Source organism: Sander lucioperca, chromosome 6, assembly GCF_008315115.2.
Source record: "Sander lucioperca isolate FBNREF2018 chromosome 6, SLUC_FBN_1.2, whole genome shotgun sequence".
Taxonomy (NCBI): domain Eukaryota; kingdom Metazoa; phylum Chordata; class Actinopteri; order Perciformes; family Percidae; genus Sander; species Sander lucioperca.
Genome location: NC_050178.1, coordinates 6776455 through 6792141, shown reverse-complemented (window position 1 = coordinate 6792141; position 15687 = coordinate 6776455). Strand labels below are relative to the sequence as shown.

The 15687-nt window shown below is 40.3% G+C and overlaps 1 protein-coding gene across 1 annotated transcript in view; it reads left to right on the top strand.

Annotated features, from left to right (window-relative positions):
- syn2b (synapsin IIb) overlaps positions 1-15346 on the top strand; it is an 81112-nt gene extending 65766 nt beyond the window's left edge. The window contains exons 6-13 of the mRNA XM_031301650.2: positions 143-205; positions 2087-2229; positions 3729-3803; positions 5023-5125; positions 8806-8982; positions 9257-9323; positions 11932-12763; positions 13245-15346. Of these exons, the coding sequence (XP_031157510.1) occupies positions 143-205; positions 2087-2229; positions 3729-3803; positions 5023-5125; positions 8806-8982; positions 9257-9323; positions 11932-12763; positions 13245-13398 (1614 nt within the window). The 3' untranslated portion in view covers positions 13399-15346. The remainder of the gene's footprint in view (positions 1-142; positions 206-2086; positions 2230-3728; positions 3804-5022; positions 5126-8805; positions 8983-9256; positions 9324-11931; positions 12764-13244) is intronic.
- The last annotated feature ends 341 nt before the right edge of the window (positions 15347-15687 follow it).

Sequence of the window (15687 nt, the reverse complement as noted above, 5' to 3'; positions counted from 1 at the left end):
TAGGCCTAGTTACCAGGATAGATCTGTGAATGGTGACTGTTGTTCATTTTTCACCGCCGGGTCTTTCCAGTGTGTTGATATGTAGTCTTAGGACTGTATTGTTCATCATTATTCACCCTTTAATTATTCTACTACCTTTCAGATCACATCACCAAGTTTCCCAGTGGTGGTAAAGATTGGACACGCCCACTCTGGAATGGGAAAGGTAATGTTGATTCATTTCATTTAGCAGATTTGAAATGCTAAAGTGAGTAATCATCTAAGTACATGAACGTTTTGAAATTAACTAACATTTAAGCAATAGCTGTGATACAGGCATCAAACTGTTTAGTCTCGTTTGATTGTAAGTAACATTCATGTATTAGTAAAGTGGAAAAAAACACATGTTGAACTGAAGCCCACCCATTACACTGCTGCATCATTTAACAAAGTGCCATTGGGGAAGTGCTTTAAAATCCCTCTGTGTGCCTAGAGATAGTATGAATGGTTTGTACTAAACACCATCACGTCTGGAACCACATCGTTTTTACTGTGTAATGCTTTTTCTGACATACACTACATCCTCCTTTTTCCTCTTTATGTCTTTCTTTATGCTTTCTTCTTTTCATTACTGCAGCACATCCTTTTTTATTCTCCCTCAGTCCTTATTTTCTCCTCTCATTGTGCTGGTATTGATTGACAACTGTGTTAATATTTTCTGGGTGAAATCGGAGTGAAGTGTTTATCCTCTCTCCGCCAATTCTCATCGATCCACCTCACATCCTTCCCCTGGACTGCTCAATCTTATACTGTGTGACTGTCCTCTCACTTTGTCCAACTGGGCCTCTTATCAGCCTCTACCTTTTTGCCTTCCATTATCCTACCATCTCATCTCTTGCACACCTGTATTGTACTAGATTTAGTAGCTTTAGTCTGTTTCACTGTGGTAGTTTTAAAAAAAGACACTGTTCTTTATAATAAATACTGTACATAATAGTTTCATCACATTGCTTTTTGTTTAAAGTGGACCATGTCACTTCTAGGACATTGACTGTGGCTACTGCAGAGAGCATCACATCATTCATTTCACCTCCATATTCACCCAGATCTTTAATTAAAGCGTAACTCTCGCCAAAATGCAACCTAGGGTCTTTTTGTGAATGTACCCGAGTCAAACTTTCGTTTAAAAGCATATTTAGGACGGAAGCGCCACTTTTAAGATGTACCGTATTTTTGTTTTTCTGTCAAATGGCCTTTTGAATGGGAGTAATAGTGGCACTTTTATGCTAGCCTCAAAATAGCTATTTTTAAAACACTAAGAAGGCTCGACACAACATGAAACTTTGCTTGAAGTATCACCAGGGTCTCTACACCTTAACTACACCGGTGCACAAGTGATATACTAAATCTGTGTAAAAACTTGTTTTGATATCGACTCGTTTTGACTGCCGAGGTGGTAGCAGCCGGAAACAACAAGAGCTATGGTGAGTTGTTCAAAACCTCTTTTTAGTAAACTCTGGGTACACAAACAATGTTCTCAATGCTCGAGTTCATGTGTACAGCCCCTGGTGATACTTGGAGCAAAGTTTCATGTTGTGTCGAGCCTTCTTAGTGTTTTAAAAAATAGCTATTTTGAGGCTAGCATAAAAGTGCCCCTAGCACTCCCATTCAAAGGGCCATTTGACCGAAAAACGAAAATACGGTACATCTTAAAAGTGACGCTTCCGTCCTAAATATGCTTTTAAACGAAAGTTTAACTCGGGTACATAAACAAAAAGACCCTAGGTTGCATTTTGGCGAGAGTTACGCTTTAAGTCTGCATTATTGATGATATATGACAGTATTTACACTATCAACACTAGAAATGCAACTTACTGTTTGACGTTTGAGAAGCACTTCTTTCTTGCCAAGAGTCAGACAAGACAATTGATACCACTCTCATTAGGGTTATCTTTATAATCCCAGGATCCTACAGAATATTCCTAGGGCATGTGTGGGCATATTTAACATACAGACATAAGAGTGATATGAACATTTTTATCTTATTAGATATAGCCCAGCCTTACTTTAAGTACATGGTGTTTCTTCATGTGTTATCCCTCTGTAGGTCAAAGTGGACAATGTGAGTGACTTCCAGGACATTGCAAGTGTGGTGGCCATCACTCAGACATACTGCACCACAGAGCCATTTATAGATGCCAAGTACGACATCCGGGTCCAGAAAATCGGCGTTGACTACAAAGCATACATGTATGTTCATGTGTATACTGTACAATATGCATATTTGGTGTAACACATTGTATTTTGGGCACAGGACAAGTGCATCAGTAGAAAGGGGAACAGTGAGATACAGTACATAAAAAAGCATAACCTTAGCAAAGTGGAATGTAAAGTCCTCATTTAACCCTTTAATGTGTGGGTGTTTTGTGTTTTTCAAACATTCCTACATACCTTTGTTCTTTATGCATTTATATAACGCAGATTAAGCCATATATTTAAATCATATTGCTTGGAAACATTACCGTTATTTACAATAACAGACACACAAAAATATATTCTTGCCATTTATGAAATCTATACAATCATTTCTAGATGTTTTTATTATTCAATTTTATATTTAGGTGTAGCCTGTTACATTTAATTTTGAGCGGCTACTACAACTTCTCATCATTTGGCACCTACCAAATCCAAATTAGTCAGCACAATAATCACAAATCACAGTTACTTGCTTCATTGCAATTGCAATTGAAATTGTGCATGGATGGACAGATGTGGCATCTCCAGTGTTTTTGTGGGAGCTCCTTAGCTGAAGAGCAGTTCTGGTTCTGGAAAAACCTATAAGACTTTTAACATTCTTCAGCTTTTGGAAGTCGTGGCACCTCTTTCCTTTTCCCCAGCCGTGGCCACAACAGCTGACGTCAAAGCTTTTTTCAGGAAAGATCTTCTGGCTTTCTAAGTTGGACATTAGGCCAGGACTTCTACTTGCATGTTTATAGCAGTAAGGTTGAGGCAGTTAAGGTGACTATGTAAGTTTCCCTCATCAGTCCTAATTTCTCTTGGGGCCGCTATTTGGATCTAATACAGGATTCCCCATTCAGAGCTCATGTCGTCTGAACTAGCTTCATGGTTCTCATGCTCCAGTTCTGCTTTTAAATTTTCTGAATTTAAATGGCACAAAAACGAATTCATTATCATCACTTGTGTGTCTATTTATTTATACAACAGTGTAACTGTTTATGTAACAGTGAGCTACAGCGACGTCTTGAGGCCAAACAGGAAAACACTACATACACGCTATCACTTGCATCCAGGATCCGCGAACAAAAAATGTAACACGCTTACATACCTAGTGTGTCTAGCGACCCAGACACTAATTAGAGAAAAACAGTGTTTTATTATTTTTGACATTTTGATACAAGAAAATTGTTATAAACAAATAGTTTGAAGAATATCAGGGAGTTGAGTGCTTAACTGAATGAAAAAGATGTGGTGTATTATAGTCCAATTCTTTAGCTATTTGTTGTGTGTAAACCTGTGCATCTACTGTCAAACAAAGAGCCTCAATTTGTCTGGATGTTGATCAGCTTAATAACCTGCAGCTGTGCATGTTGCCTGCATACAGCTAATGATTTAACCACAACCCTCCTACTGCATGGTTGTCTAAATCTATCTTGCCTGTATTTACAATTTCTAAAAGTAAAGGTTGGTGTCTGTAATAATTTAACGCACAATTTCCCCCTGTTTTCTAGGCGAACATCCATCTCTGGTAATTGGAAGAGCAACACCGGATCTGCCATGTTGGAACAAGTAGCCATGACTGACAAGTGAGCACCGCTTCCACATTAGTGATGCTCAGGCTGCCCTTGTGTCGCACATGTCAGTGTTAGTCACAATGTGCTCACAGCCCATTCTTTGAGCTGCTTTGAGAATGTTTCTTGACCTTTCACAGCAGGAAAAGCACAGGTGTAATTAAAAACATTAATAATTAATAATACATGCTGGCTAACTGGCAAGGCTTACAGACACACTAAAATTGAACAGAGCTGTCATTAATGTTAAGTTACAACTGTCTTTTTGTGCTATAACAAGTCAAAAGGTCATCTATGAAAAAGGTCTATTGTCAGATAAAAGAGAATTGAGTCGTATCATGTGTAGTGTTGGTAAAAAATAGCTAAAAAAGGTATGCATATAAATACTAACCTGAAGTCTATAAAACCATATCAACATATTTGTTTTCCTTTTACATGCAATCTGATTTGTCAAACAATGTTTAGCTCAATTTGCTAATATTTGAACTCTCTAAGCCTTACACTGCCACTAACACAAGCCCCAACAGAATGAGATATTCTCCACTTTTTCTCATTAAAGTACATTTTGTCATTCATTCCATTTTCTTACTGCCATAATGCGAGACCAAAAAACATTTAAATCTGAAAAGGCTTCTTTAATCTGTGACAGCTGGTAACAGAGTACAGTACAAATACTTACAAAACCTTACAAATGTCATCTTAAAATGGTTTGGTGAATCTGACTCTGTTGAAAAGGAGAATACCTGCCCCAGTGCAGTTACATGGTCCTTTTGGTCAGTATTGATGCGTCTGTTTTGCCCTAGTTTGATTGTGTTCACTTTTCCAGACAGCAAGTCAATAGACCCAGCCTGCAGCCGACCCAGCCTAGAGCCAGAGAGGTTCTGTAACAGGTTTACTGTCAGGATAAATACAAACATTTGCTCTGACTTACTGTGCTGAAGTGTTAAATAATTCAATAATATTGATAAAGCAGTGTGCAAGAACACAACTCTTTGCTTTATTAAGATTAGCAAGATGGTGTACAATAGGACAAGTTCTGTTTTCATAGTTCTTTACACAAAAAATGTGAAATACCTGCAACACTTCTTGACCCACTTCAACTGCAAACATTCCAATTCAGCAAAACAGTTACAGTATGTTACATATAGTAGTGGTACCCTATATGATTACTTTAACTTCCCTGTTAACAGATTATGACTCTTTGTAGACCTAATCCATCTTCTCTCTGTGACAGGTATAAACTGTGGGTTGATACCTGCTCAGAGATCTTCGGAGGGCTGGATATCTGTGCTGTCAAAGCCATCTGTGGCAAGGATGGTAATGACTACATTACTGAGGTGAGAAAAAAACACATACAGAAGGGAGGAAGGGATGGATGTTAACTCAAAAAAGATCTTTAGATCGACCAAACAGTTGACAAGGCACTAAATCAAACAAGTCACACAATCAAAGTCTTATTTTACAGCTGCCCTATTATCACTGCATCACTGTATTTATCGATTCCTACCTTTTCTTTGAAAAATGTCACCATGTTGACATCAGCTTGTGGGAATGGTGTTTTATAAGAATACTAATAAGGTCTTTGAGTCTTAAATTAAGCATGTCTGGCCTAATTTACACCGCTGGGGCCTTAGATTGTCTGGCTGGAAATAAACCGATTCAACCTAACCTGAATACACATTATGAGTATGATAACTAACATCTGGTGATGTTTAAGTATTCTCTATGGCTAACATATCTCTATCACTCTGTTTCTTTTCAGTAAGTTTTCAGCATATTGGTTTCATGTTTTATAGTCTTTAGTCTTTAAGTCATGACCACAATGGTTGTGAATAGCACATTAATGTAGGAATGTGCTTTGCTGTAATAATACCTTTCTTAAAAGTCAAGTGGTTATGTCTCAGTATGGAAAATTGCTAAATACTGCTTAGTAGGGTATGTTCTACCCAACTATTACAGGTCCAGCCTGAGGCAACAAAAAGCAGGACTCAAACGCACTGTGACGCAGCTGGTAGAGTTAAATCTGAAGAGGCAGGTCAAAGGGTGGACAACCAAGCTCATTGTCCAAGGTGGTAACATGGTGCTGGTATGCAGTGACGGCTAAAATGTAAAATGTAGACAGACAGGTTTAGGTTCAGGCTCAGATACAGTTTCACGTTTATGCTTAGGCTAGGATGATAGAAACGTCATCAGCGCGCCTGTTCGCGTGCTGTGATTTCTTAGGATTTCACAAATGGGCTCAATCGGGCTAACAAAGACTTTGTACTCAGGAGCTGGCAGGGTAAAGTCTGTTTAATGTTCTCTGTCTGTTGGATGCAGCTCCGCCGGGTAATGTCTAGATAATTTCAGCTTTGCAGTGCATGTGTGAAAGGGGCTAGAGTCAGGTTAAAGTTAAAAATTAAAGTTAACAATTTAGTGACTAAGGATTTGCAGCAGGGACTAATTTGGCTAAAGGATTGAGCTGTTGAGTGGCCAAGATTTCAGCTTAGAGAGCAACTTGACAAGCCAGAGTTTGTAGGACACGAGATTGAGTGCTATAGAGAGAGCTGCTTCTATCTGGATGCATTTTGGCAGTAAGTACAGAGCCACTCAGTGGTGTGGGTCAACTCAGCCCCCTCATCCATGGAAAAAGCTGGGTCAGCTGGGTCAAATTTTGTCAAAATTCTGGCAGCTGGCAAGGAGGAGCTGGACCCAAATGTAGTCCGTGATACTGCACATGTGGTTAAATACACTTTGCTACATTTGAAAGTCAGTAAACAAGCTCACAGTTGGTCATGGGCTGGCAGTCAAAACTGAGGCAGGACAGCAGACATGTTTATATAGAGTAAACAGGTGAGACAGGTAGCTGAGGAGATCAGAAGACTGGCAGGAACCAGAAAGTCAAGGAGGACATTTAGTGGTAAAGTGAGGCATGACGAAGTTTAGACAATTATGATTACAAATCCCAGTGAGACAGTCTGAGGCTGATGATACAGGAGCCACAATCACACCCACACTCGGCCACTGTGGTATCCAAGCAGTGATCTAAACATCCCACTTACACTTTGAAGTAGGCTGACTGTCAGAATGAAATATTCAGTAGTTTAATTCTTACGGGTCTTTTGCTATTCTTTATTATTACATTTCTATTTTTACTCAGTGGTTTTAACTCATATATTATGTATGTGTTTTAATTGTGTTTACTTATGTCTAATGTTTTATCTTTACACTATCCACATAGTGTTTGTCACTGCAACTTCCGTGGTAGCTCACACGTTGTGCAGCACATTGTGCTTCCACCTAGAATGGAATGAGCTATATAAATAAGGTTTTGCTTGCTGGTTTGGTGGAAGGTACTGTAGATTAGATACTTAAGTGGAAAACATGTCTCCCCATGGGTCATCTCCACTGGAGAAGTGTTTTGGTTTTCATAATGATTTTCATTATGAAAACAAAAACAAAAACAAAAAAATTACCATACAGAGTTACTCATATTATAAATTTTAAAACAAAACCTTTCTGGCAGTATCCATAAAAGGTTTACCCATATAAACCAAAACCATTCTGACCATAAAACATCACATCTAAACTAATTCTACACACATGTTCTATCTGGGAGAAGACGTTACAATCCTATAAGCACACCAGAGAGCTATTACCACACATTAAAGGGATATTTCACCGCTGGAAAGATGAATATGTATTAAATTGGATAATTTATGTAGTAGAAATGTGAAGAAAAAAAATGTATAAGTTGGTGCCTTCTAGACCGAGAAAAGACAGAAAATGTATTTTTGGCTCATGTGAATGAAAGACAACAACTCCCAGAATGCACTTGCTTCGCTTCCCTACGAGTCCACTCCTAAGCCACGCCTACCGGTTACAGACATAATAGACAGTGAGACAGTCAAGTCAACTCAAATGTGTTTTATTGTCATTTCAACCATATACACGAATTAACGTTTCACCGTGGCTCAAATAGTGTTACACATTTAAAATATATAAACGACATTATATAAAAACGACATACGAAACAGGCTACATTTAGTGCACATACATTATAGGCTCTGTAAAGTTCAGCTAACGCATTGGTAGCGTTAGCGCTTGGTGGGCTGTAAACACCAAGTATAAACACAGCCGTGAATTTGCGTGGAATGTAGAATGGTCGGCATTTAACAGTCACAAACTCCACCAACGGTTAGCAGTAGTTGGATAAAAGCACCCCATTTCTGCACCAGTCTGTCCGTGTTAACACAGCCCACCTCCATGAGTCTTACCCGACAGAGCAGCATCTGCTTGGAAGATGGATGTAGTCCAGTTTGTTGTCTAATGAGCAGACACTTGCAAGCAGGATGGATGAGACAGGTGGCCGGCTAGCATTAGCTTTCCACCTAGCTCATACTCCTGCCCTCATTCCGCGTTTTACCGCTTTGAATGTCCCCTTACCCGGCAGCGGCATAGAGCGAGACCGCAGGCTGAGGTGCTGGTCTCCGTAGCAGGCGAAGCTCGCGTAGTGTGTCGAGTATTCCATCTGTAACAAAGTTTCCTGCATATTCTCCGATCTGTACCAATGTATCCTGGTGGTACACATGTGCGGTAGTTTGAATGCACATTATTGTTGTAAAAGTTTGCTGCTGAAAAGAGAGAGCTGTAGCTTAACTCCAAGATGGCTGACACTCGACTCGCTTCGGCGAGACGACAGTCCAACCCCCTATGGTCGGGTTGAAAACATGCGGAACTAGCTGGCTGTAGTCCACAGACTCTGGTCAAAAATGCCTCCGATGGCGCTAAATGACGATTTTTGCGTCATCAGAGGCTTTTTTCCAGATCCACAATACAGAGAAATCTAGTCTCAGCGTGACATGAGGGAGAGAAGCACGGTCATTCGAAAATACTACCGGGTTTCTACTGATACAAAGCTTAATTCTAATCGGTGAAGTATCCCTTTAAGTGTTGACCACAGTGCTGTCTAACCTCCTTTGTTTGTCTGTCCTGATCACACATTTTCTGATACATTGTCTGTGGCCTCTTTGTCCAGGTTGTGGGTTCATCTATGCAGCTGATTGGTGATCACCAGGCGGAGGACCGCCAGCTCATCTCAGAGGTGGTGCTGGCTAAGATGAGCCAAGCACTGGCCACCAGGTCGTCTAGTGCTTCCCGCTCACCTGCTCGCTCCCCTCAAGGCCAGAAGCCAACTACTGTGCAGCCCCAACAGGTAGAGGCTGAATGAAATGAAACCAGTGCATTTGTGATGGATGACCAAAAATAAATAGCTACAATGACCCATGCTCTTACAATGTTTGCTTATTGTGAGCATTAGGAGAGGCAGGTTCAAAAATCCAAGACGTTACAAGGTCTGCAGGAAAATCACTTCATTGTAGCCCTTCACAGTTCACTGCTGATTCTTTAACCATGTTTGCCTTTCTTTCCTACTCTCTCTCTTTTTTTCTTTCTGTCTTTCTTCCGCCCCCTCACTCTCTCTCTCTCAGAGTGCTGCCCTTAAGGAAGGACTGGCAGATCCAAGCAGGACGTCGGTTCAGCCCCCTCATCCTCAAGGTTGTCTGAACACTGTTCTACAATCTAATACAAGTGCTGCCACTGTAGGGCCAAAGCATGTCTAGGAAACACTCTCTGAATCAGTCGTGGGACAGTTCACTCTCAGACATCTTAAGAGGTTTTTCTGAAATGACGTATCCAGTATCCAAGATTTCACTAGATATAACCTTTTAATTAGAGGGGCTGGTAGGTGGATTTTGTTACCCTTGACAAAGGCAGGCTAGCTGTTTCCCCCTGTTTCCAGTCTTTGTGCTAAGCTAAGCTAACTGTGCTGTATTTACCGTACAGATGAGAGAGTGGTATCAATCTTCTCATCTAATTATTGGCAAGAAAACAAATGTGTATGTCCCAAAATGTCATATTCCTTTAAGACTAAGAGCAGTTTGTATTTTATCTGCATTGTTCTCGCTGTTCCTTGAAGGTAACAGTGTCCAAGAAAAGAAAAATTCTGCTGTCTGTTTGAGCTACGGCCTTGTTTTTGTTTAACTCATGACTGCTAAAAGCAGTGGTACAACAGCATATAACATGGTAAATTAGCAAAGCCATTATTATTGTACTGTTAATATGCGCAAGTTTGCATGTGTGTTCATTATCTTTAATTCCTTTTTTCTCATTTTGCGTGGATGTGGCAAATGCTGGTATTTCATGTCATGCCTAATATGTTAGTGCTGGTTGTTTTAGGAATGCCAGCTGTTTAGCTTTTACAGAAATTGTTAGAGATGAACATGTGCCGACAGTGTGGAGATGTTAAGGTGTGCAAATTTGATTCGTTTGTTTGAATTTTACATACATTACAAAAATAATAATCCAACACTGTGAACATGATTGCACAGTGGCAGACAAGCATATTTATGCACACATCTGTGTATTTTGTGTTCACTCTTATATGGAAAGAAAGTTCACTTTTTAAATGTGCTGCTCATGATCACTGTGCACATTCTGGTCAGCTCAGTTTCTGTCTTAGTTGTTAATGCTTGACTTTTGGGTCTTTTTTTAACTTTTAAATGTTGTACATTGTTATGGTGCAAATCAGTTTATGGTATACACCAGATAGATGTTTCCTTCTGTCAAGCAACAAAGCCCCCTTTGCAAGACCGGAATGTTTTGTATATAACTGCTCAGAGTTGTCTTTGGTTGTAACCTCCATTGTTCTGTGTTATAATACCTGAGACAAGACAAAGTGGCTTTATACGGTACACAATACATATTTTTCTTTCTTTGCAATAATTAAACCTGCTTGTGTGATAAATGAAGAGTTTTAATGAAAAAAGCATCTTTTTCTTTCTCTGCATGTTCATTTCCTAATTTGCTTGGATCCGATCCCTGATTTACTGAGATTTGATCTTCATACACCATCTGGCTACAAATATTTGGCCTCCTCTGTCTTAATCTTTACTCATTGATATTAAGAAATTTAGTTCAGTGCACACACACGATAAAGGCTTTACTGACTGATCTGCCTCTTTAGATAAAGAAGTAACCCAAGTGACTAAATCCAATCTAACAGCAATCAACACATATATTGTATGATTATAAAGTATATATAAGCAAATATAATTCAAAAGAATAAGTAATTCAAGGTTTGTATCCAAGCAAATTGTTATTGTGTCATCCTTTACAAATTATGTTTGTACAAATGGTATTTTCTTTGGTTTTTATGCGTTGTGAGTCCCAAGCCACCATTGGGATGCTTTGACAATCTCGTAAAACGTAAGACTCGTAGCCATTTGCTGTAGCTGCCTTACAGTAATGACTCTCTGAGAATGCCTGGGATGAATTTTCATGAAGGTTTTGTTGTGGTCATATCATGTAATCATGTATATGTCATTAAACTCTAAATCTAAATGTATACAGTAAACACAAATGAATATACATTTTCCAAGCTATCGTCTAAGAAACCTTTTTATAGAGGTTTTAGCATATAATTTACCTTCCCAGCTTTAATCCTGCATCCTGGAAAGTGAATTATCCGCCATTGGAAACTCATCCCTGCCCAGTCACTTCCTACTCAGCATGCATAATCATTTGTTTCTTTTGTGCTGCATGATAGGTTGCTTTGCTGCATGTGTTTGGGTCACTGAGTTGTTTGATGCCAGTATCCTTTCTTGGTTGTGTCATCTCCACTTTTGTTGTTCACTTCTTTCCTTTCCTCTCTTTTTTTTCACCACACTACCTCCAAACGGTCACATAAGTTGTTGTGCATAAAAGCAACCAACACTTGGCATGACAGGCTAGTCATCGCACCTTCTCTTAACCGTTGATCTGCCGCCCCCTGCTGGTAAATGCAGTCCCAACACTCAGAGCCTGCTTTGCCCCAGTCTGTTCTTGACATATGAGTTGGTTAGGGTTTCTATGAATGTGTGAGAGGTCATTATGTCAATGGGCATGTCTAGACTCAAGCTCATTATCTGTATCATGTTCTGCTTTGGTGTGTTACAGGCGCCTGGTTTTCTAACTGCTGCACTAAAACAACACATCCTAGATCTAAGAAATAATTATGCTTATTTATTTCCTTTACTCCTCCCCTTTTTGCTTTTTTGTTTGCTGCCTGTATGTGTCATATAGCCATATAACTATAATCTAATATAATTATATTTTAATCTTTTAGGTGCACCAGTGAAATCACAGAGTGTGGAGACATCATCAGAGTCAGCTAAGAGAGCATCTGAGCCGTTACCAAAGCCCAACCAGGCCCAGAAACCAGGCCCAGGTCCAGCACAGAAACCAGCTCAGGCACAGAAGAGCCCAGTCCAGAGGGCCACCTCCGTCACAAAGCCTCCAGTGCCAAGGCCTCCCCCAATGACGCGAGCCCCATCCCTCGCAAAGTCAGCCCCAGATTCTGCTTCCATCCCAGCCCCAGCCAAAGCTTCACCATCATCCCCAGTTCCAGCAGCAGCAGCAGCAGCAGCAGCTGCAGCAGCTCCAGGCTCTCCCCCAACCAAAGCAGCAGCAGCCGTGGAGGCCCCAGCCCCGGCCTCAGCCTCAGCTCCTACCACAGAGCAGCCCAAGCCCCAGCCTCAGGGCTCCCCATCTCCAGCTCCTGGCAAACCAAAAGAGCTGCCCCCCAAACCCGCACCACCTGCAAAGCCCATCCCTCCATTACGCAGGAATTCAAAGCCGCAGCTCCAGCCAAAGCCGCAAACCCCGCCGCCACCCAAGACTTCACCTAAACTCCAGCCCGCTGCCCAAGCCGCAGCACCCACTCAGGCCTCAGATACTGCCTCAGTCCCTGCCCCAGCACAGGTTCAGTCCCCAGCCAGAGCCAACCAGTCCCCACCTAATGTCCAGTCTCCAGCTAAGGCAAAGCCCCAGGCCAAACCGGCCTCTCCTTCCCAAAACCCTGAGCCTGACCCAGATGAAGCTGCCGCGGCCCCCGCTGAGGCAGAGGCCCCTGTGGAAGAACAGCCAGGATCCCAGCAAAAGGCCCATCCTCTGCTGAAGTAAGAGTCGTCTTATCTACACACTGTTGCTAATGCAAAGACATGCATTACAGTGGGCCATACTTTGTGTTTAGGATAAATAATTAAATATCTATATCCATTCTTCTGTAGAACGACAATATATGTAATTCCAATCATTTGCAACACTGTGTCACAAGTGTCTTTTATTGTGTCAGTCCAAGTGGTAACATGCTGAAATTATTAAATTAACACTTTATTTTAACCCTCCCTATTTAGCATGTATACGCTGTGTATAAACAATCTACAAATACAATGTACAATACAATTATATGTATAAATATTGTGTTTGTGACTTTTTGGCTCTCTTACACATTTCCCTGTTTGTCTTCCATCCTTACTACCTAACTTACTGTATTCACATTCACATAATCCTCCTCCTGCATCCCTTCATTTCCCACTTCCCTCCCTCCTCGCTTACTTGCTCTCTCCCCTCTCTTTTTCCTTCCTCCTGCCTTCCCAGTAAGTCCCAGTCCCTGACCAATGCCTTCAGCGCCTTCAGCGACTCCTCTTTCTTCCGCGGGGTCTCAAGCACTGGAGGTGACGGCCAAGACGAGGTGAAGGCAGAGACCATTCGCAACCTCCGAAAGTCCTTCGCCAGCCTTTTCTCTGACTAGACATAGCCGAACCGTAGTCAGCCATTTATTGATTCTGCCCACCACCCCTTTTGCCGTTGGCCAGTGATGACTTGATTGACATTAAACGTGAACCAGTCTGAGATTAAACTCTGTGTGTTAACTGTACTGTATTCCCTCCGTCCCGGTCACTCCCCTCCTCCACTTTCAGTTTCTCTGTGTGAGTAACAGTGAGGCCTGCTGGGTAGGATACTCAGTGAAGGATGCTGTGCCAGAATAATTGGACTGAAGGAGTTACGTCATTGATATATACTAGAGTAGAGTAGAACAGAATAGAATAGAATAACAAAATATTTATTTTTCCCAGAGCACACTTTAAGGAACTCTTTCTGAAGTATATAAAAAGTAGAATATTTAAGACTACAGATAGAATGTACATACAGTATATATATATTTATACATACACATATATATATACAGTATTAATAATAGTATTAATACAAACATATGTAACTATAAAGGGAGATAAGCCAATGAAAACAATAATAACCCAGTAGCACCTTTCAATTAGTTTTTGTCAGTGACATAACTCTTTCATTCAGTGGCTGGATTCATACATATTTAAAAAACAAAATCTGATATTTGATGTTTGATGGTTTGACCCACAGTGAATCAGTTTTAGTCAGTAAGTGACATTTTGTCATTAAGGATTTGTTCCTGTGTAAATGCAGCCAATGTGTCTCTGGTCCTTGGCTACTGACTACTGGGCTCGTCATTGCTGCCCCTTTTTTTGTCAACAAGCCTTGAAGTTCATTGTCGTGTGAGGGAGTTGGAAATATGTGTATGTTCGTCTGTGTTCAATTGTTATGCATGGCTCCTCCAAGTGGCTCAGTAAGACTTTTGGAGAAGGGAGCTCTATCAGTGTTGAGTTTTGCCCTTCGTTGCCTTTCTCTCTCTCTCTCTCTCTCTCTCTCTCTCTCTCTGTCTCTGTCTCTCTCTCTCTAGATGTTGTAGCCTTATTGTGAACATGTTTTCAATTCACAGCTACATTTGTTAGCTGTGCAGACCTGGGTCGATTACAACTTGAAATGTATTCATTTACTTCAAGTGTTTAATTAAGTAAACTATTGAGGGCAAGATTGATTGCAACTGTTGTAGTTTTGGGAGCATTGGGATCGGCCCTATTGCTTACCAGACTGAATAAAGCAATCCTAAAAAGTAACTGAATGCATTTCAAAGGGTAAAAAAGACTAATGTCTGTAGCTGTGACTAGTGATTTCTTGTTTCACCTCTGTGTAGATCTATCAACAGTCTCGTAATGTGTTGATTATTCTCATGAAAAGACATTGAGACAGTAGTGCAATAACACCTCAACATGCCTGTTGAGCGCTGTCACATTATCAATATAAATATGATCATACAGGACCTGTGTATCTGTTAAATACCTTACTCTTACATTCCCTTTAAGATTCCTTTCAGTCGCGACTTTCCAGGTTGCTTTTTACTGCAGTCAGACGCTGGCTTTCAGATTAATATTCCATGTTAAACTGTTGGTTTCTGTGTTTAACCCTGTTTGTGGGTGGGACTAAATTTAAGGCAACCTGGAATGAACCCAGTACCTTGACTGGTCATTTTCATTTGAGTTGCTGCTGCATTTCAAGTTCATATGTGGAAAAAGAAAAAAGAAAAACTTAACCTGTCTACTTATCCATTTCCAGTACTATGTTGCAAGTAAATTATAGCATATTGTATTTGTATGTAAGTATGTGTCTTCTCAGGAGTTTATTTTTTGTAATATATTGATTGATAGATGTTTTGGAGGCTCCATATTTATGGTAGAGTATATCTTGTTTGTTTTGTATTGTGTTTTTATTTGTAACGCAATACTGCTTTGCATGATTTGGTGACTGATTATGTTTGTTTGTTTTTCTGTACAGATAAAAGTTAATAAAGATGTGGTTCCATCATTCCAATAATTCACTAAGTAAGATTCATCCTGTTGTCTCGCTTTTGTTTTAAGGTCAAAGTTTTTTGATTTCATACATAAAGATCAGTTTAATCATCATTAGGGGTAACCATGTCTTACAAACTAGGGGCCATTGGAAAATATTGGTACCAAGCATGGAGGGTCTAAGGAAAATATGCTATTGAGTTGCATTATGGAAAATGTAGGATTCAATGTTTTGGGAGTTTGCGCCATTCTTGGAACAAAAAGTCAGGATATCTCGGCCTCTGCTGCTCCAGTTTCGGCCATTATTTTCTGAATCTTTCTTTCACAAGCACCCCAAATTAATGGACTAAATCCCTGTAGTATGCCATTAATTTATATTG